The sequence below is a fragment of the Artemia franciscana genome, chromosome 15, assembly GCF_032884065.1.
Source record: "Artemia franciscana chromosome 15, ASM3288406v1, whole genome shotgun sequence".
NCBI classification, from domain to species: domain Eukaryota; kingdom Metazoa; phylum Arthropoda; class Branchiopoda; order Anostraca; family Artemiidae; genus Artemia; species Artemia franciscana.
The window spans coordinates 8,458,800-8,478,427 of record NC_088877.1 but is presented as its reverse complement, the minus strand read 5'-3'; the positions used below and the strand labels follow the sequence as shown (position 1 = coordinate 8,478,427).

The following is a 19,628-nucleotide window of genomic DNA, read 5'->3' as shown; positions in this document are numbered from 1 at the left end:
TATCGATCCAGTGGTCCTAGAATGTCGCAAGAGGGCTCATTCTAACAGATATTGAAAGTCTTAGTGCTCTTTTTAAGTGAAAAAACTGGAATCATACGCTCAATTTTTTTCCCAAAGTCACCGGATCAAAGTTTGGGATAGCCATTTTGTTCAGCATAGTCGAAAAACCTAATAATTATGTCTTTTAGGACGACTTAATCCCCCACAGTCCAAAATCCCCTACAGCTACAAGTTACAAACTTTGACCATTGTTTACATATAGTAATGTTTATTGGCAAGTGTACAAACATTTTCAGGGTACTCGTTCACGTTGAACGGGGGGGGGTCACGTTTAAGGGTTGTTTTGCGTAGTAAAATAGCCACTGGCTTACAACTTTTGATGGGCACTTTGATATTAATCAATTTTTCACAACCGCCGCTTTTGGTGTATTTATTGTTAACAAAATCTTGTTTTAAGGTTTTGGTTGGTATAATCACGGGTCACTCCTTGTTTGCAGTTCATTTCCACCACCTGCTTAACAATTTAGTAACTAAAGCAATTAAGTAACTAAAGCCAATTGATTTATATTTGAAAAATATAAAATTTATATTTGTTTCACTGTCAATTAAAAGTTTTCGTCCCTACCTTGAACTGTTATATTTTCGTCATGGAAAGGCAGTATGGTCTTCGAAGTTATTTGCTTAAAATAGGACCAACCTTTTGAATTAAGATACTCAATTGTTTGTAATTTTTCCCTTTTGCTGCTTGATTATATTTTAGACGAGCTAGCCCAACTATAGAGAAAATAATCTTACTTCATATATATAGTAAATAAAATGTAAATGAATTTTTGACCCCTTCAGGGGTCTCCGCACGATGGTCCCAACCTCTTAGGAAAAATTACTGTTCCTAGTTAGCATAACTGTTGCAGAGAAGCCGTTCTGGTAAAGAAAGCAGGGATGCAGCTTCTCACTATGCTAAACATCTGAAAGAAAGCGTACAAAAGGTTAAAAATACAAAAATCAATAACGGGTTGAAAATTGAATTTTCTTTGGGATTAGGTTATCTCTCTCTTTTAGTTTTCTCCTTTCTATAACTTCTTAATCTGTCTTTATTGATTCTTTGATTTAAACTTGACAGCTTTCTTATTTTTTCTTAAGCCCTTTAGGGCCAAAATTTTAGATTATGATATCGAATGTAATATTCCCTTGTTACTTCACTCTTCTTAGATAAGCCCAGCTGTAGGGAAACTGATTTTTCCTTAGATATATAATAAACAAAATCTGTCAATATTTTTTTTGAAACCTTTAAGGTTATTTGTATGACTCAGAATTATTCAAACCTCATTGGAAAAATTATTATTCCTAGTCAACATAGATGTTACCAGAAAGTCAGGTTGGAAAAGAAAGCAGGAATGCAGCTTCCCACTAAGCTAAAGCACGTTGAAAGTACGCGGACGAAAAGTTAAACAAAAAAAGAAACTATAACGGGTTGAAAACAGAATTTTCTTTGGCATTAGCTCCTCTCTCTATTCACATTTTCTTCTCTGTTCAACTTTTTAATCTATCTTTATTGATTCTTTGATTTAAACTTGGCAGTTCTCTTATTCTTTACTTAATCCCTTTAGGGCCAAAATTTTAAATCATCATATCCAATTGATTGTAATTTTCCCTTGTTGCTTTACTAATTACTGTTTCTTTGCAATAACGGGTTGAAAATTGAATTTTCTTTGGGATTACCTTCTCTCTCTATCCTCGTTTTATTCTCTTTTCAACTATTTAATCTATCTTTATTGATTCTTTGACTTAAACTTGGTGTTTTTTTTTAATTAAGTATCTTAGAACAAAATTTTACGATTACCTTTATTTTTGCTTTCATTCAAGTATTTTAGAACCATCCAGGCGAAAAATTAACAATGACAGTTACAGCGAGAAGCTTTACAGATTTTGGATCTCCATTCAAGTTCAGATCAACGGAAACTCCCAAGATACATCTCTCACCTTTATCTATTTCCCAATTAGGTAGCTATGGGAAAAATTATCCCATGTTTAGGAACGGTTCCAGAGCTTAAAATTATTTCTCAAGTTTAACGAGATAAAAAGATTAAAAAGTAAAATAGGACCTAAGGAGGAATTAAACAAAGGCTTATTAAAATAATTTTTACACCAACAGAGAGGGAAAAACTATTGACCTAATTTGACATTTAATATTTGTGTGTGGTTGAATAAACAGAAAATTGATCAAGAATTAGCCACACTTAAATAAAAGTCAGCTATTAACAAAAGTGTTAAAGTTTGCAGTGATGTTAAAATAAAAAAATTCTACTTGTAATGCAAGATTAAATTTTCAGGAAATATCCTTGAAATACGGAAAAGAAATGTTTAACATCCCAACGGGAAAAATGCTCTCGCTATGTTTGGATATATTGATATCCAAGCATATTCTAATTAAAAAAAAAATCCTACAAAATAAGTTTTCAAAGAAAAGGAAAATACTACATTAAACCGAAACTGAGGATTGATAAAGTCAAATGGCGAAAAACTACCATAGATCAACATCAATAATTAAACTAAACCCAAAACGAACAAAGTTTACAATAAAATAGTCAAGCTCAAAAATGAGCAGAAACTAAGATAAGTAGGGCGGAAAACTCCTGCGTCTTCTAAAGATAAGAACATAATTTGCACTTTACTGAAAACAAAATACATTTTAATGTTTGAACTTTTACTACTACTAATACTAATAACTCACCGCAACACCAAGTCACCTGAGGCCAACGCAGCCATGCACGCTCTTCCTCCAACCCAATCTATTCAAACCCTACCTCTTTACACCCTCCCAGCAAGTTCCCTTTTCCTTTAAATCTTTATTTATGACATCCTCCCACCCCTGAAGAGGACAATCTGCTTTCTGTTTAGCTCTAGAAGGTTGACCAAAAAGGACAATCTTCGGCAATCTGTCATCTTTCATCCGTAGAACATGGCCTAGCCATCTCAACCTTTCTTTCATAACAGTTCAAGAAAGCAGGATTGAACTACAATTGTCAGCCAGCCTTCTGTTTTAAATACGGTCAGTCAGCCAGGTGCTCAGAACAATCCGTAGGCATTTTCTTTGGAAAACATCTAGTAAATTTTCATCCGCTTTTTGGAGCACCCATGCTTCAGAGCCATATTTTAGCCATAATAGCTTCTTTAGCCTTAATAAATAAAAGTTACTGAGACTTTCAGGAATGAATATAAGTATGTATATATATATATATATATATATATATATATATATATATATATATATATATATATATATATATATATATATATATATATAAACATATATATATATTAGCCATATCAAACTGTTCATATTTTAGCCATATCAAACTGTCAATCTGTGTTCAGTAATTACATAAAAAAAACTGTTTTTTTTTTTTTAACTGAACGTAAGGAGCGACATTAAAACTTAAAATGAACAGAAATTACTCCGTATATGAAATGCGTTGTCCCATCCGCAATCCCTTGCTCTTTACGCTAAAGCTTTTAATTGTTATAAAAAGCAGAATTGTGGCAAAGAGTCAAACTTTAGCGTAAAGAGCGAGGGATTGCGGAGGGGACAACCCATTTCATATACGGAGTAATTTCTGTTCATTTTAAGTTTTAATGTCGGTCCTTACTTTCAGTTAAAAAACTAATTTTTTTATGTAATTTCTGAACGTTTTTGAATTAATGCATGTTTGATTTTGGCTCTCCACACATAAATTATTAAAATCAAATTTGCATATTAATTCCTTTTTTGGCTAAATGGCTTTCTCTTAGTTTTGACTGGACGATTTTGAGAAATAAGGGATGGGGAAGGAGGCCTAGTTGCCAAGCAATTTTTTGGTTACATAAAAAGGCTACTATAAATTTTAATTTTTAACTAATTTTTTGATTAGTAAAAAATATACGTAACTTAAGAATTAACTTACGTAACAAACTTTTATATTCTTTAATTTTTTATTATGTATATGAGGGGGTTTGTACCCTCGTTAATACCTCGTTCTTTACACTAAATCGTAACTTTTGTCCCAATTCTTTAAGAATGACCCCTGAATCAGAAAGGCCATAGAATAGATAGTTGAAATTACTAAAAATACTATAGCATAAAGAGCGAGGTATTTATCTCCTCTTAAATACCTCGCTCTTTATGCTAAAGTATTTTTAGAACCCCTCATATGCGTAATAATCTCTGTTCGTATTAAGTTTCAATGCTACTCTTTACTTTCAATTGAAAAAAAATTTAATGTTTATTTTTTCATTGTTTTTTCATAGTAATTTTAGAAAGTCCTGCGCACTTTTCATTGAATTTCTGTTCCCCCATGACATGTTTCTCCAAGGAAAGATCCTCCCACATAGCCCCCTCCCCTCAACCCCACCCCCAAAACCAAAAAAATCCCCTGAAAACGACTGTACACTTCCCAATAACCATTATTATATGTAAACACTGGTCGAAGTTTGTAACTTGTAGCCCCTCCCCCAGAGACTGGGGGGAGTAAGTCATTCCCAAAGACATAGTTATTATAGTTTTTGACTATGCGGAACAAAATGGCTATCTCAAAATTTTGATCTGTTGACTTTGGAGAAACAATGAGCGTGGGAGGGGGAGTAGGTGCCCTCCAATTTTTTTGGTCACTTTAAAAGGGCACTAAAACTTTTCATTTCCGTTAGAATGAGCCCTCTTGCGACATTCTAAGACCACTTGGTCGATACGATGACCCCTGGGGAAAAGAAAAAAAAACAACAACAAACAAACATTTAAACACCCACCCGTGATTTGTCTTCTGGCAAAAAATACGAAATTCCACATTTTTGTAGATAGGAGCTTGGAAATTTTGCTATAGGTTTCTCTGATACACCGAATGAGATGGTGTGATTTTCGTTAAGATTCTGTGACTTTTAGTTGGTGTTTTCCCCTATTTTCTAAAATAAATCAAAGTTTTTCAGGCTCGTAACTTTTGATTACAAAGACTAAATTTGATGAACCTTATATATTTAAAATCAACATGAAAATCTGATTCTTTTGATGTATATTTTAGCATCAAAATTCCGTTTTTTAGGGTTTCGTTTACTATTGAGCCGGGTCGCTCATTACTACAGTTCGTTACCACAAACTGTTCGATTTTGGTTGTGACGTAGATTTTATTATCTCGATTTTATGACATGAGAGATAATAACAAGTAGCTCGAAATAGGGATTGTTTTTCAGTAAAGTGCAAATTATGTTTTGGTCTTTAGAGAACTTGACTCAATTATTGATTGTTATTTCTATTCGTTTTGGGTTTCATTTAATTGTTTATAGTGATTTATTGTAATTTTACAATTGAAAAATTATACGACATTATTCATGATCAACTTTTCTTTAATGTAGCTCTTTACTGTTATTTGCGAAACTTCTTTTATGGACAATATTTTTTTAAATTAATAATATTAAAAGAGGGAGCAGTTAAAGTTAGTTACAATTACTTATGCAAGGTTTTTTGACCTGTACCATTGAAGGACCGAAAATGAGGCTCTTTAGCCAGTGACATTCGAAAGTAAAAGGCAAACTCTCATTTTTGGTCACTTCTGTTCATCTAAAATATTCAAAAATAAGTGCAGAAAAGAGGATAAGGTAAACAATGGGTTGAAAAGTTTTTTTACCCTTATTTTGTTTTCTGTTTTGGCACCTCTTTATTCTCTTTTCTCCTCTTTTCGCTTCGTGAATGTTTATTGATTTCTAAAGTTAAAATTCGGTGATTTTGTGATCCTTTAATTAGGCTCCTTAGAAAAAAAAGAACAACCTACGATCCCCTGTATTCTCGCTGTTATTCAGGTATTTTAGAACCACTCAGGCAAAACATTACCAATGACAATAGCAGCAAGAAACTTTGCTAATTTTTAAGCTCATTAGAACACGGTTTTTTTCTAACAATCAATATATCGAATAGGATTTTTATGTGAGGCAGGATATCATGAATCTTGCAAAAAAAAATTCTTGGGGGAGGGGGCTGACATTTTCCACCTAGAGCTATATTCTAAGCGATTTCAAAAAGTAACATTTCTCTTTTCCGGTTTATATACAATTTTTCGACGTACTAAAATATATGTATGCACATATTGTATTTATACTTCAGTGGTGAAAATATTTTAGAGAACTTATTCAATAAAATCGCTGTTCATCGGAAATTTTGACTAAGCATTTGAATTCTGTACAAAATGAAATGAAAATAATTTCTTTAAATGTAAGTAAGGAGCAGCACAAAACTTAAAACAAAGGGAAATGATTTCGTATATGAGAGGGGTCACCCCCCCCCCCGTCAATACTTCGCTTTTTAAAAAGTGGTGGAATTTTGTTCTAGTTCTTTAAGAATAACTTTTGAATCACAAAGACTGTTTAATGGCGAGGGGGCGACTCCCCCCCCTAATACACGTAGGAATTTCTTTTCGTTTTAAGTTGTAATATTACTCCTTGCTTTCAGTTAAAAACAAAATTATTTTTATTTAATTTTTTATCTCTTTTCAAAAAAATGCTTGGAAACTAGATCGTCAACGGAAAATTTCCTTCCCCCATTGAAGGAAAATTTCCATTTGAAGGAAAATTCCTTCAAGGAAAGATCCTACCGCAAAACCCCTCACTCCCAACCAACAGAAAATTCATCTTGAAAACGTCTGTATGCTTCCCAATAACCAAAATATGTCAAAAAAAAAAATCCAATGTCGAAGAAATGGACAAAGTTCATAACTTGTAACACTTCCCCTGAGGACTGTGGGGGGTAATTCAGTTTTAAAGACATAGTTTTTAGGCTTTTCGACTTTCCTGAACGAAATGACTATCTCAAAATTTATATCGGGAGATTTTGGTGAAAAATGAGCGTTCCCTCCAATAATTGAGTCCTCCAATAACTTTGAAAATTTAAAAAAGGGCACTAGCATTTTTGATTTCCGATCAAATAAGCCCTCTCTCGATCTTCTGCAATGACTGGTTCGATACAATTACTCCTGGAAAAAAAACACAAATAAAAACAAAGCCGTGATTTCTCTTCTGACAAAAAATGCAAATTTCCACATTTTTGTGCATAAGAGCTTGAAATCTCTAAAGTTGGAATCTCTTGTATGCTGAATCTGCTGCAGTGATTTTTATTAAGATCACTTGATGCTCTGGGGATGTACCCCCCCCCCTTTTGTTTAGAAATTTGGCAATTTTTCTAAGGCTAGGAACTTTTGATTGGTACCATTAAGTCTGATGTATTTTGCACATATTGAGTAAGCATCAAATTCCAATTCTTTTAATGTATTTATTGTCATCAAGTCTCTGATTCTTAGAGTTTCGGTTACTATTCAGCTGCATCGCTCCTTACATACAGTTCTTTACCACGAACTGTTTGATTTTAATTATAATCCAACATTTTAATTCATAAGCACAAAAATTTTAAAAGCGGGATGCTACCAATTAAATTTACAATGATCAATATATACAATTAAGCAACAAGAAATCGGGTATTTATGGTGTTGGTAGATCACATCTTATTTTGGTTAGGCCTGGGTATGATTTGAAAAACGATCAGAAATTGAATAAAAAGAAACAAGTTTTTTCAACTAAAAGTAAAGAGCAATATTAAAACTTCGAATGAAATGAAATCATTCCGTATATAAAGAGGACTTCCCCTTCCTCATCCCCTCGTTATTTAGACTAAATTTAAACATTTAATCCCAATACTTAAAGAACAACAGCTGAAGCATAAGGGCTGTTAACTCAGAAGTACTAAAACAGTTTAGCGCAATGAGCGAGGGGTAAGAAAGGGACAACACCTCTCATATGGAATAATTTATGTTTGTTCCGAGTTTTAATGCTGCTCCTGACTTTCAGTTAAAAAAAAACTCCTTTTTTATTCAATATTTAAAAAGGACCTTAACAAAAATACGAAAGCCTACACCTACAGGGAGGAAACAAATCATCAGGGTTTTTTCTGACATTCACTCTTTTTAACACTGAAGAAGTAAAAAATAAATAAAAAACTACTTTGAAGAGAAATTTGTCAGCTATCACTAGAACTACCGTTTTTAACTGTGATGTTAAGCTGAGTAATAGTTAGCTATAATTCAAAACTAATTTCTATGAAATAAAGTTAACATACACAAAAAGTTTATCACCCATTATCGAAAATAACTAATACAAAGTTATAATCTGTCCGTATATTATCCAAGAATATCATTAAGATTTGATAATCCTGAAGCGCTTCCATTTCTTATTTTTGCAGAAAAAAGAACATTAGATTATTAATTTTGTACGATTTTTTTCTTTTTGATTTTGATTTTGTCTTTCCACACATGAAGAATTGAAACGAAACTTGTATATTTTTTTTTGTTAGTAAAGCGCTTTCCCTTAGTTTTGATCGGATAGTTTTGAGAAAAAAGGGGTGCAAAAGGAGGCCTCGTTGTCCTCAAATCTTTTGGTCAAACAGTTCGTGGTAACGAACTGTAGTAAAGAGCGACCCGGCTCAATAGTAACCAAAACTGTAAAAAATGGAATTTTAATATTAATAGCGACATCAGAAGAGTTGCATTTTAATGCTAATTTTAAATATATAAGTTTAATCAAGTTTAGTCTTACCCATCAAAAGTTAAGAGCCTGAGGAAATTTGACTTATTTTAGAAAATAGAAAGAAACAACCCGTGAAAGTCATAGAATCTTAACAAAAATCACACCATCAAATTCAGCGTATCAGTGAACCCTACTGTAGAAGTTTCAAGCTCCTATCTAAAAAATTGTGGAATTTTGTATTTTTTACCAGAAGGCAGTTCACGGATGTGTGTTTATTTGTTGGTTTGTTTTTTTGTTGTTTTTTTCTGTTTCTTTTCCCAGGGGTGATCATATCGACCCACTGGTCCTAGAATCTTTGGAGAGGGCTTATTCTAACGAAAATGAAAAGTTCTAGTGCCCTTTTTAAGTGCAAAAAAAATCGGAGGGCACCTAGGCCCCTTCCCACGCTAATTATTGTCCCCAAGTCACCAAATCAAAATTTTGAGATAGCCAATTTATTCAACGTAGTCAAAAAACCTTATAACTATGTCTTTGTGGAGGACTTACTCCCCCACAGTCTCCGTGGGAGGGACCACAAGTTAAAAAATTTGACCAGTGCTTAAATATAGTAATAGTTATTTTGAAGTGTACAGACGTTTTCGGGGGGATTTTTAGGTTGTGGGGGGTTGATAAGAAGGGGATGTGTTGGAGAAACTTTCCTTGGAGGAATTTGTCATCGGGGAAGAAAATTTTCATGAAGGGAGCGCAGGATTTTCCAGCATTATTTAAAAAAAAAAAAAACAATGGAAAAATGAATATGAAAAAGTTTTTTCAACTGAAAGTAAGGAGAAGCATTACAACTTAAAATGAACAGAAAATATGACGCATATGATGGGCTCATCTGCTCCTAATACCTCGCTCTTTACGCTAAAGTATTTTCAGTAATTTAAACTATTTATTCTATGGCTTTTGTGATTCAGGGGTCATTCTTAAGAAATTGCGACAAAATTTAGGCTTTAGTGTAAAGAGCGAGGTACTAACGAGGGGGTGAACCTCTTTATATACGTAATAAAACATGGGAATACAGAAGTTCGTTACGTAAGCTAATTTGTAAGTTACGTATATCTTTTACTAATAAAATCATTCGTAAAAAATTAAAAGTTCTAGTTGCCTTTCTAAGTAACCAAAAAATCGAAGGGCAGCTAGGCCTCCTCCCCCGCTCCTTTTTCTCTCAAATAATTCGATCAAAATTATGAAAAAGCCATTTAGCCAAAAAATAAATATGCAAATTTTGTTTTAATTATTCATCTGCGGAGAGCCAAAATCAAAACGTCCATTGTTTAAAAAATGTTCAGAAAATAAATAAGAAAAACAATTTTTTTTAACGGAAAGTAAGCAGCGACATTAAAACTTAAAACGAACAGAAATTAAATCGTATATGAAAGGGGCTGCTTCCTCATCAACGTCCCACTCTTTACGCTAAAGTTTTTTACTGTTTGAAAAAGTAGAGTTAAGAGATAGAGTCAAACTTTAGCATAAAGAGCGGGGCGTTGATGAGGAAGCAACCCCTTTCATATACGAAGTAATTTCTGTTCTTTTTAAGTTTTAATGTTGCTGCTTACTTCCCAGTAAAAAAAAACTTATTTTTTTATTTAATTACTTAAAAGGGCTACTAGAACTTTTAATTTCTTATGAACGTTTTTATCAGTAAAAAATATACGTAACTTACGATTTAACATACGTGACGAACTTCAATATTCGTATATTTTTATTACGTATATGAGGGGATTTGCCCCCTCGTTAATACTTCGCTCTTTACGCTAAAGCTTAAATTTTCTACTAATTCCTTAAATATGACCCCTGAAGCACAAAGATCACAGAATAAATTGTTAAATTACTACAAATACTTTATTGCAAAGAGTGAGCCATTTAGGAGGAGATGAACCCCTCATATGTGGAATAATTTCTGTTCGTTTGTAGTTTTGATGCTGCTCCTTACTTTCAGTTGAAAAAACTTTTTCATGTTCATTTTTTCATTGTTTTTTGCTTTAAATAATCCTAGAAAATTCTGCGCCCCCTTCATGGAAATTCTGTTTTCCCCTGGCAAATTCCTCCATGGAAAGATCTTTCCCTTTGACCCCTTCCCCTTGCCCCCCCCCGCCTTCCGACAAAAAATATCCTTATAAAAATGTCTGCACGCTTCCCCATAACCATTATTATATGTAAACACTGGTCAAAGTTTGTAACTTGCAGCCCTGCTCCAGGGACTGTGAGAGAGTAAGTGGTCCTCAAAGACATATTGATTGGTTTTTCGACTATGCTGGACAAAATGACTATCTGAAAGTTTTGATCTGTTGACTTTGGGAAATAAATGAGCGTGGAAAGGGGCCTAGGTGCCCTTCAATTTTTTGTTCGCTTAAAAACGGCACTAGAACTTTTCATTTTCTCTAGAATGAGCCCTCTCACATCATTCTAGGACCACTGGGTCGATAAAATCACCCCTGGGGAAAAGAAAAAAAGTAAAAATATATATATATATATATATATATATATAATAGACACACCTGTTATTCTGGCAAAAATTATGAAATTCCAAATTTTTGTAGATATAAGCTCAAAATTTCCAAATTATGTTTCTCTAATATGCTGAATGCGATTTTTGTTAATATTCTATGACTTTTAGGGGGTGTTTCCCCCTGTTTTCCAAAACAAGGAAAGTTTTTTCTCATGCTTGTAACTTTTGATGGTTAGGATGAAATTTGTTGAAAATTTATATATTAAAAATCACTATAAAAATTTGATTCTTGTGATGTAACTATTGGTGTCAAAATTCTGTTTTTTAGAGTTTTGTTTACTATTGAGCCGGGTCACTCCTTACTACAGTTCGTTACCACGAAGTGTTCGGTTTGCGAAGAATTTTTGTACATTTGCAAAAATATGCTAAGAATTTGTGAATATCTTCTATGAAAGCTAGTCAACCATAAGTACCAAGGCCATACTGTAGAGTTGCCTTGAGTAAAAGTCATAATGTTTCAATGTTTTTGGTTTTATTTAATTTTTTTCCTGTTTTCTAGTGAGAATCGTATTATCCTACCAGGGGGCTAATTCACTTGAAATCAGAAGCTCCAGTGAATTCTATAATAGACAAAAATTATCGGAGGGCAACTACCCCTCCCCCAAGGCCTGTTTTGCCCCAAATTCGTCTGATTACAGTAATTTTGTTCAAAATATTCCCAAGATCAGATAACAAAAACTACAGGTCAACAAAGCCCCCCGAGTCCATTGATGAGTAATGTAATTTATGTCCTGGGGGCATATTAGGTTTTTATAGAAGAGTCCTATTAACTTTACAGGAGGCTCATTAGATTGGAATTGCAAGCTCTGGTACCTTTTTAAGACCCAAAAGTGATGGAGGGCAATTAGCTCCCCCACGCCTCAGCTTTTTTAAATAGATTCGATCGAAATTTTGAGATAGCCATTTTTTCAAAATAGTTCAGGGATCATATCAATGACTCCAGCGTAAAACCCCTCCTCAGAGCCTGGGTTTAAAAATTGTATGTTATGGATGGGGCATACAAGATTCTTATGGAAGGATTTGTATTAAAAACTGTCAGACTGACAAGGAGGCTCACACGCACACATACTTACACTCAAATTACAAACACTTACAACTCTCAAGATCCCAGGTGTAAGTGTTTTAAGTTATGCCACGAGGGTAAAGAAGGTTTTATAGAAGGGGTGGCTGTATGAACCTTACAAGACGCGCATCTGATCGAAAATTGAAAGTTCGATTTGCTTTTTTAAGCGTAGAAAATTATTGAAAGGCGTCTAGCCCCCGCCCTCTTATCTCCAAATGTATTTGATTGAAATTTTGAGATAACCACATTTTTCAAAATAGTCCAAAGATCATATACCAATGGCTCCGGCGCTGAACCCTTCCCCATAGCCGAGGGTAAGGATTGTAAGTTATGACACGAGGGAATATAAGGTACTTATACAAATAGAGGTTTCAAAAACTGTCAGACTGAGAGAGAGGCTAACACTCACACATACTTCAACTCACTCATTCAGACTCACTCACTCACTCAGAATCACTTCCTTACTTGCACTCGCTCATTCTCATTCAGACAAGAATTTGCCTATTGCACCCTTCCTTAACTATAAAAGTTTAAAGCCTACTGAGTCATGGCACTTTACAGAAACTAAATTATATTACAAATATTTTCGTTTGTAGTTAGTACAACATATATAAAAGTTATATATAAATAAATATTACATGAATAAAAATAGAATTTATATTGGAATATTGTAATTTGTTATTATATTGGAATTTTATTACTTCTTTCCAAGACTGTTCAAAACCCAAAAGAGTTATTAGCAAAACGCTAATGACACAGTAGAGTTTAGACTTTACAGTCTAAAGGGGGACGGGGAGTGGGGACAATAGCCAAACTATTGTTTGTAGTGATTTTTGTTTTCTCCAAAGTTTTATTTGCATACTAAATTTGAGTTTTATTTTTTTAAAGATTTATTATTTTAATTTTTACTAGTACCTGGTGTATGTTTGTTTGCTACAATTGTTTAATCAATTTCTGTTTGTATTTAGTTTTTATTAGGTTTATTTATTCTCTAAAAATGATTACTGGTCGTTCTGATTTTGAATTATTATTGGTTTATATTTATGCTGATATTTAGTTTGATATATCCTTTACTTTTCAAGGAAAAACTTCGTTTTCGGATATTTGTTTAAATAATTAAAAGTATTAGCGACCTTAAACTGAATAATAATTCGGTTTTACATCGTCTTCTTGATTCTTCTGTATTACTAAATAAAATAATACGTCTTTTCTCAAATCAAACAGTTCGTGGTAACGAACTGCGGTAAGGAGCGGCCCGGCTCTATAGTAAACGAAACACTAAAAAACAAAATTTTGGTACTAAAAGATACATCAAAAGAATTGGATTTTAATGCTGATTTTAAATATATAATTTTCACTAAATTTAGTCTTTGTCATTAAAAGTTACGAGCCTGAAGAAATTTTCCTTATTTTGGAAAATAGGGGGAAACACCCCCTAAAAGTCATAGAATCTTAACGAAAATCACACCATCACATTCAGCGTATCAGAGAACCTGATTGCAAAAATTTCAAGCTCCTACCTACAAAAATGTGGAATTACGTATTTTTTGCCAGAAGACAGATTACGGGTGCGTGTTTATTTGTTGTTGTTTTTCCCCAGGGGTCATCATATCGATCAAGTGGTCCTAGAATGTCATTCCTTGGAATCATCATTCCTTGGAGGAATATAACACGGGGGAAGAGAAATTCAATGAAAAGGGTGCTGGATTTTCTAGCATTACTATAAAAAAAACAAAGAAAAAATAAACATGAAAAAGTTTTTTCAATTGAAAGTAAGGAGTAGCATTAAAAGTTAAAACTAAAAGAGGTTATTACGCATATGACGGGTTGTTCTCCTCCTAAATACCTCACTCTTTATGCTAAAGTATCTTTAGTAATTTCAACTATTTATTCTACGGCCTTTCTGATTCAGGGGTCATTCTTAAAGAATTGGGACAAAACTTAAGCTTTAGTGTAAAGAGCGAGGTATTCACGAGGGGAAAACCCCCTCATTTACATAATAAACATATAAGAATATAGAAGTTTGTTACGTAAGTTAATTCTTAAGTTGTGTAAATTTTTTACTAATAAAAACGTTCGTTAAAAATTAAAAGTTCGACTTGCCTCTTTAAGTAGTCGAAAAATTGGAGGGCAACTAGGCCTCCTTCCCCAACCCTTATTTCTCAAAATCGTCTGACGAAAACTAAGAGAAAGCCATTTAGCCAAAAAAAATTAATATACAGATTTAATTTTAATAATTTATGTGCGGAGAGCCAAAATCAAACATGCATTAATTCAAAAACGTTCAGAAATTAAATAAAAAAACTTGTTTTTTAAATGAAAGTAAGGAGCAACATTAAGACTTAAAACGAACAGAAATTACTCCGTATATGAAAGGGGCTTTTCCTCCTCAACACCCCGCTCCTTACGCTAAAATTACTTACTGTTTTAAAAATAGAGTTAAGAGAAAGTGTCGAACTTTAGTATAAAGAGCGAGGCGTTGAGGAGGAAAAGCCCCTTTCATATACGGAGTAATTTCTGTTCGTTTTAAGTCTTAATGTTGCTCCTTACTTTCATTTAAAAAACTAGTTTTTTTTATTTAATCAAATTAAAGAATGACACTAAAACTTAGAACAAACAGTAATTATCCCAAAATCACGGAGTTACCATTTTCACAGCCCTGCTCTTTGCGCTAAGGTTTTCTAGCGCTCTGAAAATATTTCTTATTACAATTTAGCGGCAGTTATGTTTTATGAGAGGGGATCCAGAGATATATTCAAATTATTTGTGTTTGTTTAAATTTTAACACAGGCGTAGTGCTGCTCTGTATGGTGATTAGCAAGAGGTGGCACGCCTAATTTTGTCTTCAGAAGTACGTACCTTACAATTATGGCTGATGCAATAGGTTGTGCTTTGATTGGCTCCAAGGGTCTTTAAACTACATATCGAAATGACATACAAAAATATATTCAATAATCACAATCTTGTCACACTTACCACTTTTGAAATACTACATACTTTTAGCTATATTCAAGGCTTGGTGCAGTCCCTGCATCTTTAGTTTTTAACCCCCTCTCAATTCTCATGGGATTACTTTTGTTTCCGAAAGTCATTACGAGGTCTTAGCTTAAAGTTTTGTTATAGCCTAGGATTTTCGGCGGTATGTTTAAAGATTATGTGCTTGATGGCAATAAATCCGTGAAGTCAGATTCTTCAGTTGTGTTATGAGGGGGATAAAAATTATCTTATTTATAATTTTGTAGAGAAGACTTGATTGTTGAGTGGCCACCAGTTTTTTAACTGAGTGGATAATAAAAGATTACCAAAGCATCTGGATTATTTTAGAAGCAAAAATTTGCTCGAAGAATTACCAAAGAATTGTTTTACGGAAGAATAAAAGCTTGCCGAATAAAAGATTATCGAATAATTATTTTAGAAGCAAAAATATGCTCGAGGATGGGGGGTGAAAGTAAATTAATATAACAAAAACAATTAAGAAAAATTGTTCATCCTAATCTCAAAACAACAAACACTATATGCGAAAAAATTTCCCCATTTTTGAAGAAGTAGAAGTGCTTTATTATGAAGCAAACTCATCACACCATTTAACTGTCAAACGTCTTGCCTTGAGTCAGCAAGCCTACATGACCATTGAGCGTGGAATGATCTTAAATAATAAGTAGGATATAAAGTTTCGTTAAAATAAATTAATAAATCTATATAAGAAAATTAAAATTTTTTTTTATTTACCACGTTCTTTATTCTTAGGAATGCAAACAATCCTAAATAAGTTCCGTATATCGATGCTCTGCCTGGTTTGTTGGAGCACTTTTTGTAACTTTATTTGTGTTTTACACTCTTTGGTATTTAAGGATGTAATAGGTAACATAAAATAAATAGACAAAGTTAGGATCTAGTGCAATAAGTACTGTATTCATATATTAAACTTAAAAAACAAGCTTTTTCAAATGAAAGTAAATGGTGGCACTAAGGCTCAAAGCATGTGGGAATTATCCTAGAGAGTGGCCGGACTTCCCTCAATCCCCTACTATTTACGCTAAAGGTTTATAGGGATTTGCTGAAATCTTTTTTTTTTTTTTTGAAATGAAGCAAATATATTTACCAAGTAATGGGAATTTTTCAATTTACCAACTGCTGGGGCACCACCCCACTGCCCTGTCTTATGTTATATATATCGTATTGTCCACCAATGGCTTTATTTTATTAAACACAATGGCCGTATACTTAATGATTTACAAATTCCTCATTTATCTATCATTGCAGTCTGACTTCAACCTTCAAATAGCTTGTAATATGATCTGGAAAACGAACCTAGTGAAGGCTAGAAGTTTTTTTTTTCAGATTTTTTTAATGACGGCTAGAAGATTAAATTCAGTTCATTCTATTTAAATGTTTGAAATCAAGCCCTATTCCCTTGCTTAACTTGTGGTTTTAGATATTTATTTGGTGGGAGATGGATTTTTTGTTCATTTTTGTGCGTTTTTCTGTTATGTTTTTTTATTGAATCCCTTGAAGGTGTAATACAGTGCGTTAAAAATGTTCTGCTGGTACATTTCTTTTGTTTTGTTTCTCTCCTGTTCTTTTCTTGGCCACGGAGCCTTGCGGGGAGACTATTTTGAAGAGTTTTTCGTTGTAAATTATTGACTCCCGTTGTTTTAGGACTATTGATTCTATATGACCATTTCTAAAAAATAAACAACGAATAAACACGCATCCCTGGTCTTTCTTCTGACAAAAATACAAAAGTCCACATTTTTTCAGATATGAGCTTTAAACCTTTATGTTTAGATTTTCTGACATTCTGAATCTAATGGTGTGATTTTCATTAAGATTCTTTGGCTTTTAGAGAGTATTTTCTGCATTTTTGAAAACCAGGCAAATTTTCTCAAGCTTACAGTCTTTGATGACTAACAATAAACTTAATGAATCTTGCAATCAACATAATAAGCTAATTCTTTTGATAAGTGTATTGATATCATAGTTCCGTTTTTTAGAGTTTCGGTTACTATTGAGCCACGTCGCTCCTTACTTACAGTCTGATATTACAAAATGTTTGATCGTTTCATAGGAGAATCCCCTCCTCCACCCACACTCTTAGGTTTCGTGTATGAATGTTATCAGATACTCCTGCTATTATAGGGAAACTGTCACCCAAGAGCATCAATATTGGGTCCTGTTATAAATTTAGTAAAAAAAAAAGTATTAACTCGAATATAGGGAAATTAAAAAATCACTGCCATTAATAGTAACCTGACAGCTGAACTAATGATTAAAAATCTGCACCTAAAATTCACCGTTTGAGGCTTAAGACCTTCAACTCTGTTAAATAAAGCTCAAAAATAATTACTAAAATGTTTGTCAGACACCAGCATAACAAACAAAACTTCTGAAACGAATAAACTGAATAAATATATTTTCAATAGTTTCAAGTCGATCGGCTACCTCATAATTTTCCCTCTGATAGCATTTGGAGCAGTTTGAGCCAAAATTGTTGTTTTGTGCTACAAAATAGCAGGAAAGGGCAGTTGTCTGTAAGGCAGTGTCCAACGTTCTGTGAATCGGATATGCAGGCCGAAAACTGAGACTGCTAAATTCAATTCTAATATGCTTATTTTGCCTAGAAAGTTTGAACTTAGCTTGAATGAACCCTATTCTGATATTCTAGGACCAATGGTTTGACACGATCACTTTCTGCCAAAAAGAAATATACACGCATCAGAGAACCTAATTAAATTAATCGAAATTAATTAAAAATTGAGATTAAACTAAATTAAAAAATTCAAAATTGAAAAAAATTATCTTAAAAATCTAATTTTTCTAAAATTAAGAAATAAAAAACATCAAAAATTTCTAAATTAAAAAAAAGATTTCATTTGCTTTGTTTCCCAAAAGTGAAGCGTGGGGTAGGATTTGAAAAGAAAATCGACGTAAGAAAAGCCGGTTATTTGTTTGATCATATTTGAAATTCCAGAAGCTATACAAACATGACTCCTAGGAGCATCATGATTCTAAGAAGTCGAAGGAGCTTCTTTAGAGGACCCATTGAGACAGCTATTAAATATCAAGGTTAACATTTAAAAGACATACATAGCTAATTGCGGTATTCGCAGTTTATTTTATGACATAGGCTAGCGCGACATAACTGATACAAAGCATTATGTTAGCATTCAGCTAGTTTTGGGTTGTACCACTTTAGAATGACAAAAAATAAACTAAAGATTTTCCCTTAGAGAAGTCATTCCTTAACAATTTACCAAGGTATTTTCTGTCCTCAAGGGGGGCTTAAGGCAGGCCCCATCCCCTCATGGACAATATTGGGAATTCTGTTATTTCGTGATTTGACCTATTTCTGAAGGTTAGTGTCTTAACAAGAAAAAAGGAGACAATGAACGGGAAGAAAATGAAAATGTACAGAGCTAGATAAATCGAACTGCACAATCAGGAAAGAAAAATCCGAAAGGATAAAAACTGCCTCTGAAGTTGACACCGTAAAGAAACTTTGAATTTGGCCTTACATCACTATTGGATACAATTAACATTAAAAAAAAAAAGAAAAAAAAAGACTCTACAAAATAGAGGAACTAGATATCTTGTGCTAGGAAAGACAGCTCACTAAAACATATTTGATAACCCATCTTTATTCTGAACAATATTTTCCATGTTCTCTTTTACTGCATACCTTTTATTATGCGTGAAAATCTAGCTGTAGCATCGCAAATGCGCCGTTTTAGTAATTTTTTTTTGTTTTTTAAATAAAATCATATTGCAAGATAAACTTGATTGGTTAACAAAATCAGTTTGCCCTCGTAAATGATATAAGAGATCAAAATACCCCTGCAAAGGTATTCAAATTCTTATATCTCTAAAGTGAACGTTTTAATATTATTTGGAGCTTTTCCGAATGAAAAGCTAGGAGCTGTATTCCAGTAGGAATTGTCCAAACCCCTCTCCCCTGAGAAATGGCTTAGGAATGGATCAATGATAACATTTTCTGCGACTAATATAACACCGTTACGGGAAAAAGTTAAGTCAAATATAAAAACATTTACCTTATATTAACGTTCAATCTCGCATTAACCTGAAACTATATGAGATTAACAACACCAATACTAAATCAAATACCTTAGGTTTTTGTCTACATCAAACTAATACTTAATTCAAAAGGAAACTAGAGTGAGCTGGCAAAAATACTGAAGATGTAACACAATCAGAGAAAAAATATTGCTTTAACTTTTTAATGATGCCTAAATTTCTGGCATACATAAACTAAAACACAATGTTTTGAGTAAGTTGTGTGCAGACCACCTTTTTCTTCAATTTTCTAAATCTAAGTCAATAACTCAAACAACTGACTACCAAGCATTTTTTATTTTCTATTTTATTTGCATTTTATTTTATGATTTATTTTCTGTTATCTCTTTGCAGACTGCATTACCAAAGGACTTTCGAAGATGGTAAGAACCTCCACAGTTTATTTTT

At 33.1% G+C, this 19,628-nt stretch overlaps 1 protein-coding gene across 1 annotated transcript in view; it reads left to right on the top strand.

The window, feature by feature from the left end:
- Positions 1-19,628, top strand: part of LOC136036005 (choline O-acetyltransferase-like) — a 181,730-nt gene that overhangs the window by 32,690 nt on the left and 129,412 nt on the right. Inside the window, exon 2 of the mRNA XM_065717922.1 lies at positions 19,575-19,603. Within this exon, the coding sequence (XP_065573994.1) occupies positions 19,601-19,603 (3 nt within the window). The 5' untranslated portion in view covers positions 19,575-19,600. The remainder of the gene's footprint in view (positions 1-19,574; positions 19,604-19,628) is intronic.